Genomic DNA, 21,617 nt, shown 5'->3' with positions numbered 1-21,617 from the left:
CAGTGGTCTCCTGTGTTACCACTGACGTAGGCAAAAGTGGATTAGCGGCCTATTTTTTTGCTTTTCCTGCACACTTCAGGGTGATTTTTAGCGAGCATAATGCTTTCCGGCGGCCATTCTGATGCTTCTGATGCAAACAGCGCACAGTAATGTTGCAGTGCCTGGACTAGTGGGTTAAAACATCCCACACAGAAGACACGAAGTACAAAGTACAAATGGCCTCTTCTTTGCCTAAACTCCATTTATACTTCTAAGCTCCAAATGGCATCTGCATATCACGTTACTTGATGCCACATAAGTCAGTGATCTTTAAATAGTGCTGGTACCATAGAATAACATTATGGTTTTCAAATACATCATCGTTTGATGGAAATATTTGTAGCATTCTGAGGTCAAAGACAAACATAATATACCAAAGTAAATAGATATTTTCAACCTCCCTTGTAAATGCACCACTACAAAAGTACATCCTCAATTTGTAGGAGCAGATCTGCCAATAAATGGTGCTTTGTTGTTCTTCCCCTGTTGCCCTACTTCCAATTAAACACACAGTATGGTCCCTGAACTGCTTGTACCCCCAAAGAAGACATCACCATTTTCAGAAAGAGCCTCAAAACATATCAGTTTCCCCACAAATAACCTCGCCCTCCTCCACTGTCATCATCTGTTCATCCTAATCATCCTAATCTTCCTATCCTTTCCTGAAAACATTTTGTTTCTTCTTTTTTCAACTCCCACCTTTTCAACATTTAAACCATGCAAGGAGCTCCGTGACACTTTGGATAGGGCCAGCACTAAACAAAAATTCTAATAAATAAATACTCTTTGTATAGGTTGGTAAGCATCTTTAATGACCGTCAGCAAGGCAGCATACAATTCGCGAGACAGGACACAGAACCAATGATCAAACTGGATATGGCGCAGGACCCCCACTCTCCCTTCCTGGGTTTGCATGGTTTTATAAAGAGGTCTTCGATGGAAGGCGCAGTGTACAAAAAGAAGTAGTGGAACTATGTTGCCTACTGCTCTCCGCCTGCTCCCCCACAAACCCCATCGCCACCGCCCTCCCACACACAATACAAACCCCCAAACACATGCACCTGCTGTTTAAGGGAGCTTTCACCGCAGTGCACTGAAAGTGCAAGTTTCAACTTCTTCCTACAATTTTATTTTAAAATGAAACCATTCCGGAACAGTTTCTTTTTAAAATAAAAGTATAGGAACAGTAAAACATAACTTTAAAAAAGTAGAGGAGCACCGCTCCCGCCAACTTCGACCATTGGGAAGGCGTGGTATATAAAAATGTTTCACGTATTACAACGTGCATTTTATGCTTCTCATTATTAGTGAGTTTTTCACACCTTGGAGAGTAAACCTTGCAACACGCAGCAGACAGTGTCCGATACATTTCTAGCAGTCAGCATTTCTACTAGGAGTACAGTTATCACAAGGCTCAAGCAGTGCCAGGTCCGCCTGCTGCTGCCAATTCTACATGCTGAAGCACTCTCACTAGGTTAGGCAGTGCTGTAAAACACACTGGTTGAAATACATATGAAGCGAGATGCTTCTTGCAGCATAGCTAGGGCACTCTCTGGTTAGGACATGCACACAACATAGGACGAGGCAGTAAGGCACAATTTATCATGACAGTCACAGATGGCTGAGCTATCACAAGAGAGAAGCAGAGAAGTACATAAATGGATGGCCCAATTTCACTTTTGCCACCACGCTACCTATGAATTTCCTTGCATCGGGTGAAGAAATTGTACTTTTGGATGCAGGAAGGCCCCGCCACAGCAGGCGTTTAAAGTCCTCATCTGCCCAGCAGGGGCACAGCAGCAGAATGCCAGTAGAGTCCCTGTAGCACAATTTGTTTGAGATTCAGGTTCCATCACAGAGTAAGGCTTTGCAGCAACCTGTCTGCACCGGCTAGGTTGCTCCTGGCATGCGCTGGTAGTGCATTCAGGCCTCTTCTTAGTTTTTCAGTTTTAGGACTTTTAGTGTTGTATGTAAGATAAACAAACCCTCTAACTGTCAAAATGGCAAGTAAAAAACAGCACTGGATGAATCACACACTCACGCACCTATAAAGCCCTAAACCACCTAGACCCCCCCTATCTCACTAACAAATTCACTTTGAAGCCGAACACCCGAATTACTAGATCCTCCAATACTCTATGCCCCACAGTCCCCAGATTCACCTGTAAAAGAGCCGGTGGCTCGAGCTTCACGGTCCTCGCCTCTCAACTTTGGAATACTCTGCCTTTGAACATCAAATCGATCGAATCCTTCCAATTGTTCAGGAAACTAGTCATTGGTTGGCCACTGGATAAAACCAATCCCTAGTCAGACTACGACCACTACAAACTGTATATACTGTACATGCCACACAAATGTTAACCGCAAGTTCTAACTACCTTTGACTGTATATATTGTATATTACCTCTACAAATGTATAACTGCAAATTCCATATATATTGTACTTTTGTAACCTGTCCTTAAGCGCCCTTTTACTCCTGGGTCTGTAGCGCTATATAAATAAAATAAACAAAACAAAACAAACAAACTCATGGCTTTGAAAAACATGAGCGTTATATCTGCACCATAAAAGGGCTTGCAGCAACATATCGCTGCAAGGCCATACTGGGTCACAGGATATAAGGCCCTGCAGCAACATGCTCCAGCAGTGCAAGGTGCACCCCATTTGTTAGGACTATGCAGCAGGATTGCCCTGCAGCTTGGCGGGTCAAAGGGCAACATCAGACTCTCACTCCATCCCGCCTACACATTTCCTTCGCCATGCACGCCAACCTAACCCTTCAGCCTTTCCATCGGATATGGAAGCTAAGTTCATTCCTTGTCCTAGCCTACCCTGGCCCCTCAAACCACAACATTTTTTTTTTCAACTTTATTTTTGAATTTTACATACCCTCGAAATACAATCGCACCAACAAGGTGCACAATCAAAACTTCAGGAAAAGGAAACGGGGAGGTGTAAAAGGTGGAGGGTTGGGAGAAAAGGAAGGGAAGAAAGGAAAAAAACTTCATAACAGTACCCATTAACTGTTCCCCCCGAAGCCGCCCTTTCCCCTCCCGCCCCCGTATGAAATTAGAGCCCAATTTAATTCTTCATCAGTGTCCGAAATTTAAGGTTCAGAGGGATGTGGAGGATCTCAGTTCCATAGTCTCCTTTCAGGTGCCAGACAAATCAGAGCCTACAGATTCATTACTGTTTAGCAGATATGCGCTATACGGTCCCCAGAAGTCTGGGGAGCGTACATGCAATGGTAGGGTTCTTATAAATTCGCTTTCCACATTCTGGCAGTATGTTATGTCTCTTTTCCAGTCCTCAAGTTTGGGTAGTGGGCCTCTGCCCCATGACATGGGGATCCTCCTCCGGTCCAGCACCAGAAGAAGGGCTGCTAATTTACGTGATGCAGCTTGAAGGTATTTAGTGAGACCCAGGAGTGGCCCCAGCGGAAGCGGGGTCACCTGTTCGCCTATGATGTCAGCAGTTATTTGTAAGACTGAGTTCCAGAAACGTCGTATTCCGGGGCAGTCCCAGGCCAAGTGGAGGAAGTCCGCACGAGCCGCTGCGCATCTTTCGCATTGGGGCGACGTGTCTGGATGATGTTTGTGCTTCTTGACTGGGGTATAGTATATTTGGTGTACAAAGTTAACATGTATTAATTTGTAACGAGTATTCAGTGCGACCTTTTGGGTTTGGTTTAGGATATAGGACCAATCTTCTGTGGATATCGTCTCCTGAATGGCAGTTTCCCAATTTTGCTGGGTTTTAGTGTTGGGTTTCCCCAATATCGGCCACCATGGATTTATATAACAGCGAGACCAATCTCCCTTCCCCCTGCGCTTGAATTGTGTTATGTATTAACTCCCAGGTGGGGGGTTGTTTAGGAAATGAGGGAAATAACTTTTGTAAGGTATGGCATAATCTAAAATAAAGGAAAACATCTAGGGAAGTATTACCTCCCCCCATCTTTGGCCATTTGTGGGGTTAGAAAGGTGCCCTCAGGGAACAGGTCTCCGAGTGAGTGGACATTGACCTTGTCAGCCCATATTAGAAACACTTTTTCGTTTGTGAGGGGAATGCCGGGAATAAATCTGATTGGAAGTAGAGGGGAGAATCTCACGTCTACTCCGTATTTGGTCGCCATCTTTTTCCAGATTGCGTATGTAGACAAGACTGTTAAGCGTGTTATATGGGACTGGGATTTGGTTTATAATGACAGCGCTTAGCAGGTCGGGTGAGGCCAGGGCTCGTTCCACTTGCACATGTGGGCGAACAAAATGATCTGCGTACCAATAGCTCAGGAAGTGAGCCTGGGCCGCCCAATAGTATTTTTCTATATCTGGGAGCGCCAGACCCCTCTTGGATGTTGTCAACACCAGAGTGCTATACGCGACACAAGCCGGTTTACCTGGCCATATGAGCTCTAGAACTGCCGTCCTGATTTTTTGGAAAAAGGATTTGGGAAGGAGTAGTGGGATGTTTATAAATAAATACATAGGTTTAGGAAGAATGACAATCTTGGTCAAGGATACTCTGCCCCATATCGTTAACGGTAATGATTTCCACATATGGATACGTTCTTGCATTGAGTTTAGCGTGGTGACATAATTATCTTTGTTAATCTCATGATGGTTACGTGACATGTAAATGCCCAAATAGCACACCTCTGAGTGCTCCCATTTAAAGCCGTGATCGTCAATAAATTCAGTTGTATTGGGGGTGAAGGAAAACACTACCGATTTGGAATGATACATTTTTAGCCCTGACATTTGGCTGAATCTTATCACTTCGCGCATTACAGGGTTAAGATTCTCTTGGGGGTCACTGACAAACAATATGACGTCATCAGCGTAAAGAGAAACAATCAATCTGTGAGGACCTAGGTTAAGCCCTTGGTGCAGTTGGTTTTCTCGTAATCTCGAGGCCAAAGGCTCCATGATGAGGGCGAATATCAGTGCTGAAAGCGGGCACCCTGGTCTTGTTCCACGCTCTAGTGATATGCTCGTGGATCTATTGTTACGCAGAGTGACATATAACCGCGGGTCGTTATATAACAGACACTAACTTGATAAAGAAATTACCAAAGCCCATCTGTCCAAGCGCTGCCATCATGAATGGCCATTCAACAGAGTCGAACGCCTTCTCGGCGTCAAGAAGTACCGCAATCGCCTGTTGTGTTGGATCTATGGCCTCGATGACTCCGAACAGTCTTCTGATGCTGTTTGTGGTACTGCGTCCTGGAATGAATCGGGCTTGGTCTCCAATCACCAGGGCCGGCATGAGAGGGAGTAGCCGTGTTGCAAGTATTTTGGCAAGAATTTTATTGTCGGAGTTGATTAAGGAGATCGGCCTGTAAGATGCGCATTCATCTGCGGGTTTGCCGGCTTTATGTAGTACCATAACATTGGCTTTGCGCAGTGTGGGGTGAAGCCTTCCATGCTCAACTGCTTCTTCATAGACGCGGAGCAGGAGTGGGGCGAGGATGGATGCGTGGGCTTTGTAAAACTCTCCAATGAGCCCGTCTGGTCCTGGCGCTTTGGAGTTTGGAAGGGATTTTATTGCCTCCAGAATGTCTTCCTCTGTCATCGGAGCGTTTAGTGGTTCTCGCAGGTCTGCCTCCACCCAGTATAGATCAGTGTTGTTAAGATACTCCTGTATAGAGTCCGGATCTGAGTTACCTTTGGAACTGTACAGGTTCTGATAGAAATTCCGGAACGTGAGAGTGATCTCCTCCTCAGTATATACCCGCTGTCCTTGAGCGTCTTTGACACATTCAACTTGTGTCGGGGTTTTGTCCACTGACAGTAGGCGGGCCAACAAGGTGCCTGGTTTCTGTCCCTCCCCATATTGCCAGATCTGGTGACCATGACCCAGGAATTTTATCTCCCGTGCGGCCGTTTCCCTGAACTTCAGAAGTTCCTCCTTTAGGTCGGCTTGAGTGTGAGAATTTGGAGCAATGAGAACTTGACGCTCTAGAGCTTTAAAACGCTTCTCACTACTTGAGAGCTCTCTCCGGATCAGTCTTACTATGCTGTTTTCTTTGGCCAGGCATATGCCACGTACAAAGCATTTTAGAGCTTCCCAAATGGTGCCGGGGGACTCGACAGAACCAACGTTTGTCTCAATGAAGGCCATTATTTCCTTGTGTAGTTCATCTGCAAAGACTATGTCGGTGAGAGAGCCATGTTTGAATCTCCAGTTGAGTCCAGGAACTGTTGCGCTCGCTAGGGAGACGTCGAGTGTGACCATTGAGTGGTCGGACAGGGTGCGTGGCAAGATTTGACTCGTCGCCCAGACGAATGGGCTATGGGAGGATGCCAAGATATAATCAATCCGGGAACTGGTGTTGTGGAATGTATAGTCCTTCACGTCACGATTATGCTATCTCCAGGTGTCAGTTAGGCCAAATGTCTGGCAGATCTCTTGAACTTGAGCGCTGGCTTTGGACGGGTTCCCCGCTGTGTTGTGGGATTTGTCTAGTCTGGGATCAATTGGTGTGTTGAGATCTGCTCCCCATATAATGGTTGCTGCATTGGTTTTTCCTAGTTGGGACATCACCCAACTAAAGTTGTTTGAACCATCGGTATTCGGTGCGTAAGAGTTCACAATTACTACTTTCTTTCCCGCGATTATCCCCCTCACCAATAGGGCTCTTCCCTCAGAGTCTTTCTGCGAGTCTATTACACTGAAGTTTGTTCTCCTATCTATTAAAATTGCGCCTCCTCTGGCATAGGATGAGTATGATGAGAAATACCTATGGCAGCCCCAGGATCTGGCCCAGTGCAGTTCCGACGATGGCAGGAGATGTGTTTCCTGTAGTATGGCAATGTTGATTTTATGCCTTCGGAGATATTGGAAGACTTTCCTTGTTTTCGCCGGCTGGTTACCACCACGAATGTTCCAGGTGGCGACCTTAAGTGTTGTCGCTGCCATCAGGGAGGTCTGGTGAATTTATATTTTATGGGTTTGGATGATGTGACTGATGAATAGATTCATGCGAGATTCTGGAGAGCTTGGCTTCTGTTCGGGCAGCTTTGAGCTGCATGCTCATTGCGGGGTGGGTGGTGAAAGGCGGCTGTGTTGAACTCGATTCTCTCCCTTGGGTGGGCAACCCCCAACAGGCCCACGACAAACAATCCCTTATAAACCAAACTGTCAACATTGCTGTGCAAGGGGCGCTAGTAGCCCTCCAAGACGAGGTTGCTCCCTCCCACTGTTGCATTTCTATTTCGTGGAGATGAATGTATTGCGTCGGCAGAGAGCGGGTGAATTTGATTTGCGTTAGCTCCCGGCGATAGCTTTATGGCGGGTCTCTCCTCGGGCAGTTGCCTCTCTGTGGGAGACCATTGTTATGGGCAGGCCTACAGCCGTTACGATCCAGATAGAATGCAGAGTTTCGCCGGGAATATCATTGAATACTGAATTTGGTTTTCCTGCAGTCTGCGCTTCACAGCTGTGAACGACCGTCTTTGTGTCTGAACTGCTTGTGAAAAGTCTGGGAAGAACTGTAACTTATCTCCATCGTATTGCAGATCTCCTTTGTCTCTTGCGGCCCTGAGGATTGCATCACAAATCACACCTAGCCCCAGTCAACCTTGCCCACTGGTCACTCGGAACATTAGGCTAATGTCTTGCCTAGCTACTGGCCGCCAGCTACCGCATCCATCACTTAGAGGAATGCACACATCAACTCAAGAGCCACCATCCACATGACCATGAGATCTCATCAACCTCCCTCGCCAGCCACCCATCGCAACGCGAAGGTCTCCACCCTCGACTTAACTGCTACTAGATGCAATCTTAACGACACCACACTTAACTCGCCCGATGCCACCAATGACCTGAACACCTCTGCCCTAAGTCTACCGAAATCCAACGCCCACACCACTTCTCTACCGAAACCAATCACCCTAGCTCCAAACTCAACATCGAGCACATCGATCCCACTAGCTCTGGTGCACCCACCATGCACTGAAATCAATCCAGCTCCCAAATACAACGCCAACCTGGAAGGAAACATGCTCAAGGGTGCCCTCATTAACACACGGTCACTCTTGTTACATCCTCTAGATATTGCAGACATTATCACTACAAACAATCTAGACTTCCTAGCCATCACCGAAACATGGCTCCATGCAGTAGCTGGTCCAGCACTCTCCCTTGCCATCCCTGACAGCTACACTATTTACAGGACAGACAGGTCTCCAAAGGAGGAGGAATAGCAGTTATTGCCAAGTACCAACTCCTCATAAGGGAAATCACTAACCAAGCATTCCATTCTCCTTATATACAGACCTGCAGGTCTGGTGCTTTCCTTCAAGGAAGATGTCGCACAAATCCTCTCAGTGTACACCAATCCATCTTCACAAATCCTACTGTTGGAAGATTTAAATATAGGATTCCACGACCCTATCGATGACAATGCCCTTCCCAATACCAATGGAGCGTTAAGCTTCTCACACCGGATTATGAACCCCACACATATCAAAGGTCGAACCCTCAACTGGCTGGCATACCTTAACTGTAACACTAACATTCTCTCCAACAACACATTGTTGTTCGACCATCACGTCATCTCCTTCACCATCCCGAAGAACTTCTCTACGTATACCCGCCCCTCCCCAAGCACCAGCTGCCTTATCAAGAAACACATGCAACATCACAGCAAAGAAACTACTACCCCTTATGCACCCTATTACTGAATACCTTGATAACTCTGACAATCACCAATCCACTATGGTAGAGGTATATAATCAAACTTTCTTAGCTGCCATCCATCAACAAAGTTGCGCACTGAGCATGCGCAAAGCTACACCTCTAGCCCACCTAAATTCATGGTACATCCCAACCTCAAAACTATGCGCAGTACTAAGAGAACCGCTGAGACCAACTGGAAAAAGTACCCTACTGAATACAATAAAGAAATCTTTACAGTTGCCTCTGAAGGCCATAAACAGGCCATCCTTCAAACCAAAAGTGTCACTTATAACAAGAGAATTGCCAAAGCTAACTCTGGCACTAAGGAGCTCTTCACCATTCTACGAGAACTTGAATCGCCAGTCCCACCGCAAGAATCGTGTGTTAAAGACACTGCCTGGTGCACAAATATACAAAAAGCTCTCCTTGACAAAAATAGCCCTACTAAAATCTAAAATTGAATTGAAAAAGAACACCACCCTCCCTATCCCATTAGGTTCCTAATCTATCTCTATGTATCTCTCTATATAATGTCACAATAGAGTGCCATTAACCTCGCTCTGAATTATAATATGGCATTATTGAGATTGTTCTTTTGAAAATGACTATCATATTTGTTTATACATCTTTTTATGTGAATGCATTTATGCTGTACAATGGTTACATTTTGTTTACCATACTCTACTCATTCATTCGAATATGGTTAATTTTTATGTATTAGGTAATTATGAATTGGTATGCGTTTGGTCTGTTGGTGATGTAATGAAGTTTTACTATTGACAACTTTTTTATATTTATAAAAAAACTTTTCAGAATAAAAACAAAATATTTTTGATACTAACTGTAACCTAAGCTTACTAGATTGATGATTTGAACTTTCAATCCAGTGAACCAAGCGATTATTGAATTGTTAAATCACATCCCCTTTGTTGTTATGCCCCCCCACGTGGCAGCTCTGCCTAAGGGATTTTATCTATAGCGGCCGGTCCATGTGTGTGTTTTGTACATATATATATACACCCCCAGAACACCAACACACAATTTGAATTTGCCCCTGTCTCATCAACAGAAGTCTTGAAAATCATCACAAGCCTCCAGGTGTCAAGGTGACATCTGTTCAGCCTCGTTCATCAAAGACTGGGCAACCAAACTTACCCCTTTCATCACAACCCTAATCAATGCCTCCTTTTAAACAAGCACCTTCCCAACTAACCTCAAAGATGCGTGGGTCCTCCCTTTATTGAGGAAACCTACCCTAGACTCCAACATCCCTTCAAACTACTGCCCTATAACAACAGTACATATCCTCCTTAAAATACTGGACAGAGCAGCCCATCTGCAAATCCAAAACCATCTGGAAACTAATCAGGCTTTCGTCCAGGGCACAACACTGAATCAGCCCTCCTGGATCTAAAAAATACAAATGGACGAGATTAAAGATAAAGGCAATTTAGCACTCCTCCTCCTACTAGACCTATTGGCAGCCTTTGACTTAGTCAACCACAACATAATCTGCAAACACCGCTCCTCAGCGGCCCACTTCTCAACCGAGGCTATACACTGGATACAGTCCTTCCTATCCAATAGAACTAGGAGGGTCTTCTCACCTACCGCAGCAGCACTGCCAGCCCCACTCACCTGCAGAGTTCCTTAATGCTCTTGCATCTCCCCTACAGTCTATAATATCTTCACCAAACTGCTATACAACCTTCTCGATGACTTGGCCGTCACCACCCAAATCCTCATACCATCACAGGCACATATGACTCAGACTCAAAATCACTAAACAAAATTTACTAAACCATCCAGGCGTGGATGGCCCTACATGGCCTCTGTTTAAACGATGAAAAAACAGAATTACTCCTCATCGGCTTACAAAACCATCTAAACAAACTATAGGACTCCTTCAAAACCTTCGATATTGGTGGCATCACCATCAATGTATCCAAGGAAGTAAAAACACTGGGCATTTACCTTGATTCAGCCCTCACCTTAACTAGACAAGTCAACGCCATGGCATCTGCAGCAGCCTACATTTCAAAGCTCATCAGTGCCTGTAGACCTTTCCTGTCAGACAGCTGTATTATGCTGGCTAGAGCTCTCATTTTATCCAGATTAGACTACTGCTATGCCCTCTATGCGGGTACTAACAGCCGTAATATCAAGAAACTTCAGGTGATTCAAAATAATGCTCCAAAAGCAGCCCTCAGCATCCCAAAGAACAAACACATCACCATGACGAGACTGAATGCCCACTGGTTGCTAGTTCATGATCAAATCCTTTTTAAAACCCTCTCCTTAGCACACAAATGCCTTTCTAACACAGCCCCAAGTACTTATCCAAACAATTCTCTAAAAACCAATCCTACAGAACCACACGCTCAATCCATTCGCATCTACTCCCCATACCCAGATTCAAACTACAGAAAACAGGGAGCAGTAGCTTCCCAGTGGTAGCTGCCAAACACTGGAATGTTCTACCATCTACATTAAGATCTGAATCTTCCTTTTGGTCCTTCAGTAAAAGCCTGAAAACTTGGCTCTTCACACAAGAGCTGCTAAAGTAATTTTCCACTACAATCCCACCTAAACAGCTACTCTCCCCAGCTGTTTAACCGTAGGTATGACTCCGATAAGAATTGTTTAACCTATATCTTACTACACATGCATGTATGTATGTATGTACTTTCCTGCTTTTCTTTAAAAGAAAACTAGCGCCCTGATGTTTGAACATAATTGCTAACTTATACCTTACTTACCTTACCTTACTACTTATGCATGCATGCAGTTAAACCCAGCGCTTAGATGCCGTCGGGTTTGGTGCGCTTTAAAAGTGTCAAAATAATTAAATAAATCAGTGCCCAAAGTTCCAGGCTTTCATTTAACATATAATTATAGGTGTTTTAGTTCAATGCATAAGCTGAACTGAAACCAATACAACATCTCCGAAGATGCATTTAATTGTTTGGTTTGTCGACATGAATTAAGTTGGACTGCAGTCTCTCCTGCACTGTAAGAGTGAAGGCCTGTAAGCAGCATGGCTCTCAAGTGCCAGTTGTATCTGTGGGGAGGGCACACCAAGTAGACTATGGACTTGCTGCCTCATCCCATGCCCTACCAGAAATGGAGACCAACAAAGATACATTTTAAAGTTTATTTACAACTGTGCAAGAAAACACGATGCTGGGATAGTTGACAAACTAATTGCTCGAGTGTCAGAATAGTAAGGCTCCGAACTAAAAAGTTGAATAATGCTTCCACAAGTCAGGCCCTAAAGCAAGTATTCGAGCTCAGGGGGTCCCAGCCAAAACATCCAAACCCAAAAGTATAGGGCTCCCCCTCTTCCACCAAAGGGAATCCCTCATTGTAATGTCCAGTGTTGTAAACGCATAACAAAAATCCAGGCGTTAACAAAATAATTGTTAATCTCCATAAGGAGAGAAAAACAAACCCCAAAAATCCAGCAAAGCTGCTGAGGGACTCACTAGGATTGGGAAATTAGCCTTATAAGAGAATTCTCCCTAACATACTGTCACTTGTAGTCTTTAATTGTGTGTGGTGTTCCCAAAGGGTACTGCATATAATTCTGCCTAACAATAAGGAAGTAAACAACTCTTATTAGTGAACACTGGTCTAAGCTAGATAAAGAATGGGATATTCCTTGTACAAAAAGTATTACCAATTTAAAAAACCTTATTCCCATGAAACATTGCCTGTTAATCCCATGGACTTTTATGATAAAATAGTTGATACAATCCGAGTTTCAACAAAAGAAAATAATTGGTTTGATGCACAATGCAGATACAACACATCTATATGAGGATCTAAAAAAAAGGCAGGAATAAGTGCTGACCAATTTGGCCTATAAAGAATTGATTTGAAAACAAAATATTGTGGTCCAGTAAATAAAACAATACCAAGGCTGGATATTTTTAAAGAAGAGTGGATATTTTTAAAGAACAGCTGGAAGTATGCATTCTTTTTTAACATTTTTATTCATAATTTCCAAACAATTTCAAATAAGGAAGGATAATAACATAAGAAGAATAAAGAACAGCTTTAAACCTTCCCATAAAGCCCATTACATTAATCATTTCTCAGAAAAAGACATATGAAAATGAGCAATAAAAAATAAACAAGAACCAAATGAGAGTCAAATGTACAGATTGAGCTAACAAGTTCTTTGAGAAAGAATATATAAATAAATATAAAATAAAAACATCTTCACATCAAAATTAACCAAATCTCATGACATATAGACAAGAGGACAAAACATAACAGATACAAAAAAAAAATGAAACCCCTCATACCTCACATCCACTATCCTTCGCTACACAACCATACAAATCAATGAAAGATTTCCATAAAGACCAATTTTCCCTTTCTTTACCCTGGTTCTCGGATAGAACTAATTCAAATTCTGATAATACAATCACATCATTAATCCAGTCCTCAACAGTTGTTTTTTTCCTAGATTTCCACACTTTCATGATTTGTTTCACTGCTACTACTAATATGTTATCTATCCAACACCCATACAGACGAGCTTTCAAACAACAACCTCTTTTAGCCAATAACAAAATCTGAAAAGGTTCCCTTGGAAAAGAAATCAACAAAGTGATATCCAACCTATTCAACACCTCCTTCCAAAAAGTCGACACTCTCGAGCAAGGCCATAACATGTGAATCAATGATCCCCTTCTCAGATCCACACCCCCAGCAAAAATCTTCAGCAAGTAGTCCCAACCCATACATTCGCACTGGAGTCCAGTATAACCTTCCAAAAATCTTCTGATGTACAAGACGTAATTTAAGATCCATCCTACTACTATAACCAATCTGCCATACATACTTTCATATTCCATCACTGATTGCACAACCCAAATCCATCTCCCACTTCTGTTTCAATGTGTCCCAGAACTGCAATACTGAGTCATCTACCCGCATAAGTTTCAGATACGTGGATACGTTATGTGGCAACAAGCGGAACATGGTCCAACCCACCGGTTCCTCCTCAAGCTGTAAATTCATCATACCAAATAGTTGGGTCAGGAGACGTTCTAGATCCCTATATCTATTATTTTCCCGGTCACTTAAATGAAACTCTCTTTGAAGATCTTCAAAAGACTTCAGGACCACATCTCGCAATAAATCTCTCAATGTCAACAGCCCCTTTGAAATCCAACTACGCCAACACAAAAATCTATTACCCATTTGTATTGCAGGATTATACCAAATTGAAGAAATAGGATTAAAAAATGCATTGCCCTCAAAGTTAAGCACCCACCATGACATTGAGTCTTTAGACACTTTAATAGTTGGTAACTTAGTAGAACCTCTAGGCAACATCCCCATTGAGAAAATATGTTCTAACTTGAAAGGCAACAAAGCATTTCTTTCTATAGTCAACCAAATTGGCTCTTCTACAGTCTCCGACTTGGCATACTGGGCAGCCTTCTTCAAAACAAAACCCCTATAATATTTTTCCAAATTTGGACATCCAAATCCCCCTTCCTTAGTTTCCCTCTGCAAAATATATTTTGGCATTTTAGGAGCTTTTCTTCACCCCAAAGAAAATCTTGGAATACCCGATCAATATCCTTAAGTAATTTCTTCGAAAAACTCAGAGGGATTGACTGCATAACATATAAAACTTAGGCAGAAGTGACATTTTAATAGTATTGATCTTAGCCCAGATCCCCAAATCTAACCTGGACCATTTTCTAATATATCTCTTAAGGTGTATCCAACATTTTAGCTACATTAAACTGAACCATTTTCTGCACATCTTTGATCAGAAAACCCCCCAAATATTTTACACAACTCTCGGACCATTTACAATTCCATTCCGCAAAATCCTCCCTTCTGACTGCAGTCGAGAGCAGGAAGACCTCTGTTTTGTCCCAATTTATTCTATAATCCGAAAACTTAACTTTCTCAAGAATCTCCTTAAGAACCATACTCCCCTTCTCAGGGTCTGAAAGCACCACCACCATATCATCCACATAAAAGAGTGTTTTAATTTCCTTTGTTCCAAATGCCAAACCACATATTCTCTGCTCATTACGTATTAATGCTACTAAGGGCTCTAGAGCAATATTAAATAAAAAAGGCGACAAAGGACATCCTTTTCTTGTACCTCTACCAAGAGTAAATGCTTCCAACATTTCACTATTGACCCAAACACGCGTTTTCGCCGAATTCTGAAGACTACGAACCATCTCGCTGAACCTATTCCCAAAACCCATTTTCTCCATAGTAAAGTCTAGAAAGTCCCAATTCACTCTGTCAAATGCCTTTTCAGCATCCCTAAAGACCAAGGCAGTGTTAACCTTTCCATTACCATGAAGATTTATTACATTTATTAATGGCCTGATGTTATCTACCCCTCATAAAACCTACCTGGGACTCATGAATAATATTCCCAAAACAACCACCTAACCTATTTGCTGATATTTTAGTAAAAAGTTAAATATCTACATTTAACAAAGAGATAGGTCTATAATTCTTACATTTTTTACCATCTCTACCTCGTTTAGGTAGTACAGAAATCATGGCTTTGGTCATTGACTGACACAACTGTTCCCCTCCTAAGAAAGAATTGAACAAAGCACACAATTTTGGAGCTAGAAAAGTATCAAATTTCTTATAGAACTCAATGGACAACCCATCTAAACCCAGAGACTTCCCCAATTGCATTTGTCCGATTGGCAAAAGAACCTCATCAATGCCTATGCTCGCCTCCAATACCACATTATCTTCAACAGACAATTTCTTAATAGGAATATTTTCGAATAGATTTTCCAAGTCTTCTTTGGCTATTGATACATCTTCCATATATAATGTTTTGTAGTAGTCTCTGAAACTTGAACAAATATCCTTCTTCTTCCACAACAATTGTTCGCTATCATCTTTAATCCCTTTGATAAAAGTCTCATTATGCATGCCACTCAATCTATTCGCCAGTAATCTTCCACTCCTGTCACCAGCCTCCCAAAATATTTGCTTTGAAATAAATGACCTTTTCCGCAAATAAATTGTTTGCATTGGCTAATCTCTCCTGAATTTGATTCATTTCAGTGCTATCCTCTATCTTTCCACTTGGGGCATATCTTTGCTGCGGTTTAGATAGCTGTGATTACAATATATTAAGATCTTTCATAGATTTTTTCCGAAGACAGGAAGTCCAAGTAATCAGAAAACCCCCGATTGTTGCCTTAAAACTATCCCACACTATCCCTTCACCAGCAGAACCCTCGTTCAGTTAAAAAAAATCAGTCATGCGTGACAGCAAATCCAATATCACCTCCTTTTCCTCTAAAATTCCCGTCTTCAATCTCCACTTCCTAAAAGAGGGAACTACCACATCCATCTGTAAACTAAGATCTACTGAAGCGTGATCGGAAATTCCTCGCTCCCTTATTTTAACATCACAAGTTTTATCCAATAATTCCTTGGTAACAAAGATATAATCTAATCTGGTGAATGAATCATGTACCAGAGAAAAGAATGTAAACTCTTTCTTCAATGGATGCAATTCCCTCCATATATCAATCAAATCGAATTTATCAAGAAAGTGATCAAATTCCCTACAAACATTCACATTAGTATACTAAAATGTAGAATTATCTTCTTTTATAGAAGATTATTCTGAGTAGTTGGCAGGTGGAAAACGTGGTCCCAAATGTGGTCCCAATCTATAAAAATAAAAAAGTCCAAGGAATCTTCCACAAAACGATAGCCCCATTTCTCTACTACATTAGAAACACCTTTTGTTAAGGTGATCCAGAATCAATACGATGAATGGTGCGAAACACATAAGATGTTATGTCCCCCGCAAGCCGATTCTAGCATTGAGACTTATTGATCCTTTACTGATTTGTTTTACTCAAGAGGCAGCTAATCTAATTAGAGTTTATAGATTTGCAACTGTCTCTGATTTAGTTTTGTGCCTCAAACTATGGTCTCTATTAGAGGAGCTTTCAATACCAAATGATAACACATTTTTGATCAGATCATTATACCCGAGAACTATGCAATAGTTAGTGAGGGCAAAGAAAAGGTATGTACTTGCCCATTTCAATTTAAGGCTAGTGTCAGACAGGGTTGCATGTTGGCACCCCTCCTTTTTTCCCTGGACATTAATGGTCTGATTAATATTGTTGCAAATATTGATGCCAATGCACAAAGCTAAGGAGGGTGTAAACTAGCAGCCCTCTTTTTTTGTGGATGATACTATATTAATATCAAAAACTAGGATGGGCTTCCAGCTGCATAAATTAACCTTTCATGCTCTAGCAAAAGACAGAGGTTTAAAACTGAACATCGCTAAAACAAAGGTCATGGTATGGAAATGTTGGTATGCACACTGCACAGGTGCCACTATATGTTATCAATATTCGCCTATAGGTCTATTACTGCCAACTACAACGTTACAGTAGACCACAGTATATGAATGGATGGTGCCAGATCACTACTTACAAGGGTGCTGCGACTAATGTGATGGTGGCATATTTTCATCAGCCATGTGATGCAAAACTCACTCTTTGTTCATGTAAACTGGCGAACATACCGTTGTGACTCATGCATCAATGTAGTTGTCATCAACATCAAATGAAGAACTGTACAGGTAACAAAATCCACCCGATTCATTGTTGTGCAATATTTAACTCTGCTACACAGCAACACCATGAGGAATTCTCTAAACAATGTTTTCTTGTAATATGGGTATCAAGTTGAAATTGTGGCAATGCCACCTACTGCAAATATTGCCCTTGGAACATGGTTTGGTTTATGGCATCAGGATCAGAACACTTTTGCTAAGTTTACCATAGGGAAAATAGAAATGCACAAAAACAACCTTTCATTCCCAAAAATTAAACACCGATTTGATGGAAATAAGACATAAGCAACAGAGAACAGAAAAAAGAACACCTTCATAATACTTAGTTCTATTCCTGGAAAACCAGCTATGCCAGATGATGATAAACAGTGATAAGGAAGCAGCCCAACACAATGAATTTCTTTTTTTTTATATAAGTAATTGCCGTTATTGCAAAGAGTTTTAGGTGTGAGGTAAAGATTCATTCTGAAAGCCATATCCTGATATTGTATTTCTAAAAACATACCTCATCTCCATTGGCAACTGTGGGAAGCAGGCATCTGTATTTTTCTTTGTCCGCTGTTGTCATAATTACATAATTTTCCTCTTTGTAAAGCACGCCAGTTGTAGGCTAGAACAGAATGAAAAAGAATTTGTTACAGACCCTTAAAACAAAACAAAATGTCTGGTCCCCAAATGCAGAGCAAATGTGAACCTGAAACTCAATATTCATACCTCTTCACTGTGAGAAAAAAAAACCATTTATTACGCATCACATTTATGTGAAAGATTTATTGCCTAAAGGAATGATTAAATAATTAGTAATGCCCACTTTCGCTGCTAGATACGTGGTCCTTCTAGAAAAACAAAAAAGGGAGATTAAAAACTTAAACACCCTTTCAGAGGAAAAGTCCATATTACTGTGATGTCACATTTTTGGCCCTGGTGTTAAGGGCAGAGCAGAAGATTAACAGTTGCCCTTGACCCCCCCCATTCTGGTAGCTCGGGTGGGGTTTCGGTTACCAACTGTTGGTTTGTGGGCCTATCTAAAGTGATATTACCTGGGGTTTTCCAGGGGCCAGAGAAGGGTAGAGGAGTGGGGTCTGCTACAGGAGCAAGCCCTTTAAGCAAAGACTAGAGGGGCTGAGAGTCTGAACACGAGGGTCTGATCAGAAGATGGGGCATGTGGTAGAGTGGCCCCAGAACGGGAAATAGGGTGTCCGACAACCAGCCGTTCCTAAATACTGCTACCCCATAAGTGATGTTCTGCTTCTGCTGGGGTGCAGGAGAAGTCAGTTGCAGTTCAGGCTGAGGAACTGGCGCTCAAGCCAGAAAAGGAATCACAAAACAGTATGGCAGGATTTTCGACCCCACACCAGCCTCCTCTGGTGAGGGTTAGTAATCTTAAGTAGAACCTCAGTGGAAAGGAAAATTATTTTTAAAAAGGAGGTGTCAGGAAGGGAAATGGGTTGTCATGAGGGAGTCGGGACCAATGAAGTGAGAACTGAGCAGAGCGAGCTAAAAAGGAGGAAACATCCAGGATGAGGATAAAATGGCAGGTGGAATCTAAAAAAAGAAGCTGAAAAGATCAAAACGCAAAAGTAGGGTGAGCGTCTTTATTGTAGATCCAGACATAGGATGTACAGAGAGCCCCACATCTACTCTACCTGCAACCTCCTCTCAAAATGCTTCTCTCACTCTCCCCCTCTGCCTCGAACACCACCAATCAGGAAGAAATTGCCTAATCCCAGCAACAGCAGAGACAATTTTTTATTTTATTTTTTTTTATTTTTATTGGCATAAAATGCCTTTCAAAAGAGAGAGGAGATGAATGTTTCACTACAATTAGTTCATTCTTCTCTCCTTGAGTGTTCGGATATCTCTCGTCTGATGGCACCTTAGCATCATGAGTTTGTAAGTCGCTTTCGATCCTTCGCCTTTGCTTCACTCTCACAATTTTGTCCTTGTTTTAGGTGTTATATCAGTAGTTTTTTCAACAGGCTCAAAAAGCGAATTAACGCATAATGCAGGTGTTTTTTCCGGCTGTCGAACAGAGCTTGCCACCAATCGTCCGCACTTGGCGTTTGAAATTTCATTAATTGGGGCCCTAATGTCAATGATCTCTCCCGGTGTAGGCTTTTGCATTCGAGTGTTAAATGTTTTAGAGTTTCTTCCTTCTTGTTGCAGAATCTGCAGGCTGCATTGGGTTCTTCTATTTTGCGTTGCTCTCTAGTCCACTCTCTTGTTTTAAATGCATTTAATCTGAAGTGTAGAAACAAAGCTCTGCTGCCGTTGTCTGGGGACTGGGGATATAAGGCTGTAGGGTGTTTAGATTTCTTGCTTCGCTCGGCACCTCCTTCATTAAGTTGTTGGCTGATCTTAAGTTCCCAGTCATGATCCAATCTAATCGCCAGACCTTAGTTTTTGCAGCATTCGGATTGTCGTGTAGGATTTTTAGGTTGATGTCATAAAAAGCCATAATTTCCTCGCAGCGTTTATACCACATTGATAGCAGACAGTTGGGATTTCCTTTGCTGGGATTTTGTAGTATTTCGAATTGTAGGGCCACTTTCTTCATGGTTATCTTTCTAAAGAGGCTCAGCAGATTCCAACTGACGCGTGCATTAATTGATGTTAGGTTTAGCTCGTATCTGATGCAGGCAGTTGATGTACCCTTTGGTAGTTGCAGAACTCTTACCCAGAAGATGTTTTCTAAGGTAGGCCAGACATCCGCGGAGCATCCGAGGGCATTTTCAGCACCAAAAATCAGGGCCGGCACTACCTTTTGTGAGTAAAAGTTCCTTACCGGTTTTATTGAAAATTTACCGTATTTCTTATGTAAGACGCTAGCTTGGCATGCAAATTGCCGACATTTGGATTTGGCTATCTGTTCCCATTGACTGTCGTTCAGGCTCGAGTTAATTTGCATGCCTAGGTATCTTGTGTTTGTTGTGTTGTTTAGCCACTCTTTTCCCAAATGCCATTTAGGTTTTTTGTGCTTTGTTGTTTTCAAGTTTTGCAATGCTAACACCTCACACTTTTTTTATTGATTTGTAAGCCATTAGCTCTCACGTAGAGGTCTACTGCGTCAATCTTTCGCTGTAGGCCTATGGGTGTTACATCTAGCAATATTAGGTCGTCGGCGTAAAGCATCCAGCTTAACGGGGCTCCGTGTATTTTTGGAGAGAAGGAGTGCACGCTGTCAATTGCATCTCCAATGTCCGATAAGAATAGGTTAAATATTATAGCAGCCAGTGGGCAACCCTGTTTGACCCCGCTATACGTGTTTATCGCTTTGGACAGGGTGCCCTTTTGGTCCAGACGGATTTTGATGCTTGTGCCAGTGTGTAGCTCTTTGATGGCCGCTATCAGGTCTTTTGGACATTCCCACTTCTTCATTTTCTCCCATAGTAGTTCTCTATCTATACTGTCGAAGGCATGTGAGAAGTCTATCAGTGCGAGATGCACTTGGGTTCTTGTTCTTATTGCTTCCATTTTAAGGAGGTTGATTAAGAGAAGATTCAGGGAGCAGCCTACACCCTTGACAAAGCCGGTCTGACGTGGGTCCAGATGTTTTGAGTCAGCTGCCCATTTTACAAGTTGTTGTTGTAAGAGAGTCGCGTACACTTTGCCTAACACATCTAGCAGTGCAATGGGTCGATAATTTGTTGGATCAGATCGATTCCCTTTCTTGAAGATAGGAATGATTATTGCGCATTTCCATGAGTTCGGACTCTTGCAGTTAGCTGCTATTCTTTTGAACATCATGTGACATAGCTCTGCCCACAGCTCTGGATTTTCTTTGATTGTGTGGTTTGTTAGACCATCCGGGCCTGGGGCTCTGGAGGAGCTAGCTCTTTTTATTATCTCCTCAATGTCGTTTTTGTCGAATTCCAGCTTCCATTTTTCTAAAGTAGGTAGTGGTGTCTCTGCTACAGTTGTTCTTTTGCTATATAGCTTCGAGAAGTGTTGTATCCATTCAGCTTCAGGAATTGCGTTTGTAAGTAATGCCATTTGTGGGGCTCCTGCGCTGTTTATTATTTTCCAGAAAGCAGAGGAGTTTTTGTTTTGCAGTTTGTGCATTATTAGTTCTGAATCGTTCTGCATCATAACTGCGTTGTGTGATCGTAACCAATTTTTGTACTTTTGTTTACAGTTTCTTTTTGCAGTTAAGTAGCTTTTGAAGTTCGTTTTCGATAGATTTCTTATTTGCGCTCTTAGTTCTCTCTTTCGTTTTCTCAACTCTAGATCAAATTTGTGTCTAGCAACAAAGCCACGGGCTTTGGA

General features: G+C 42.3%; 1 protein-coding gene across 1 annotated transcript in view; it reads right to left on the bottom strand.

Moving 5' to 3' along the window:
- Positions 1 to 21,617, bottom strand: part of ERLEC1 (endoplasmic reticulum lectin 1) — a 1,019,547-nt gene that overhangs the window by 871,134 nt on the left and 126,796 nt on the right. Inside the window, exon 2 of the mRNA XM_069608229.1 lies at positions 17,857 to 17,961. Within this exon, the coding sequence (XP_069464330.1) occupies positions 17,857 to 17,961 (105 nt within the window). The remainder of the gene's footprint in view (positions 1 to 17,856; positions 17,962 to 21,617) is intronic.

This window comes from Ambystoma mexicanum, chromosome 4q (assembly GCF_040938575.1).
Source record: "Ambystoma mexicanum isolate Mex_15411 chromosome 4q, UKY_AmexF1_1, whole genome shotgun sequence".
NCBI classification, from domain to species: Eukaryota; Metazoa; Chordata; class Amphibia; order Caudata; family Ambystomatidae; genus Ambystoma; species Ambystoma mexicanum.
Note: the sequence above shows the minus strand (reverse complement) of the source record. Positions and strands in the feature narration are given on the sequence as shown.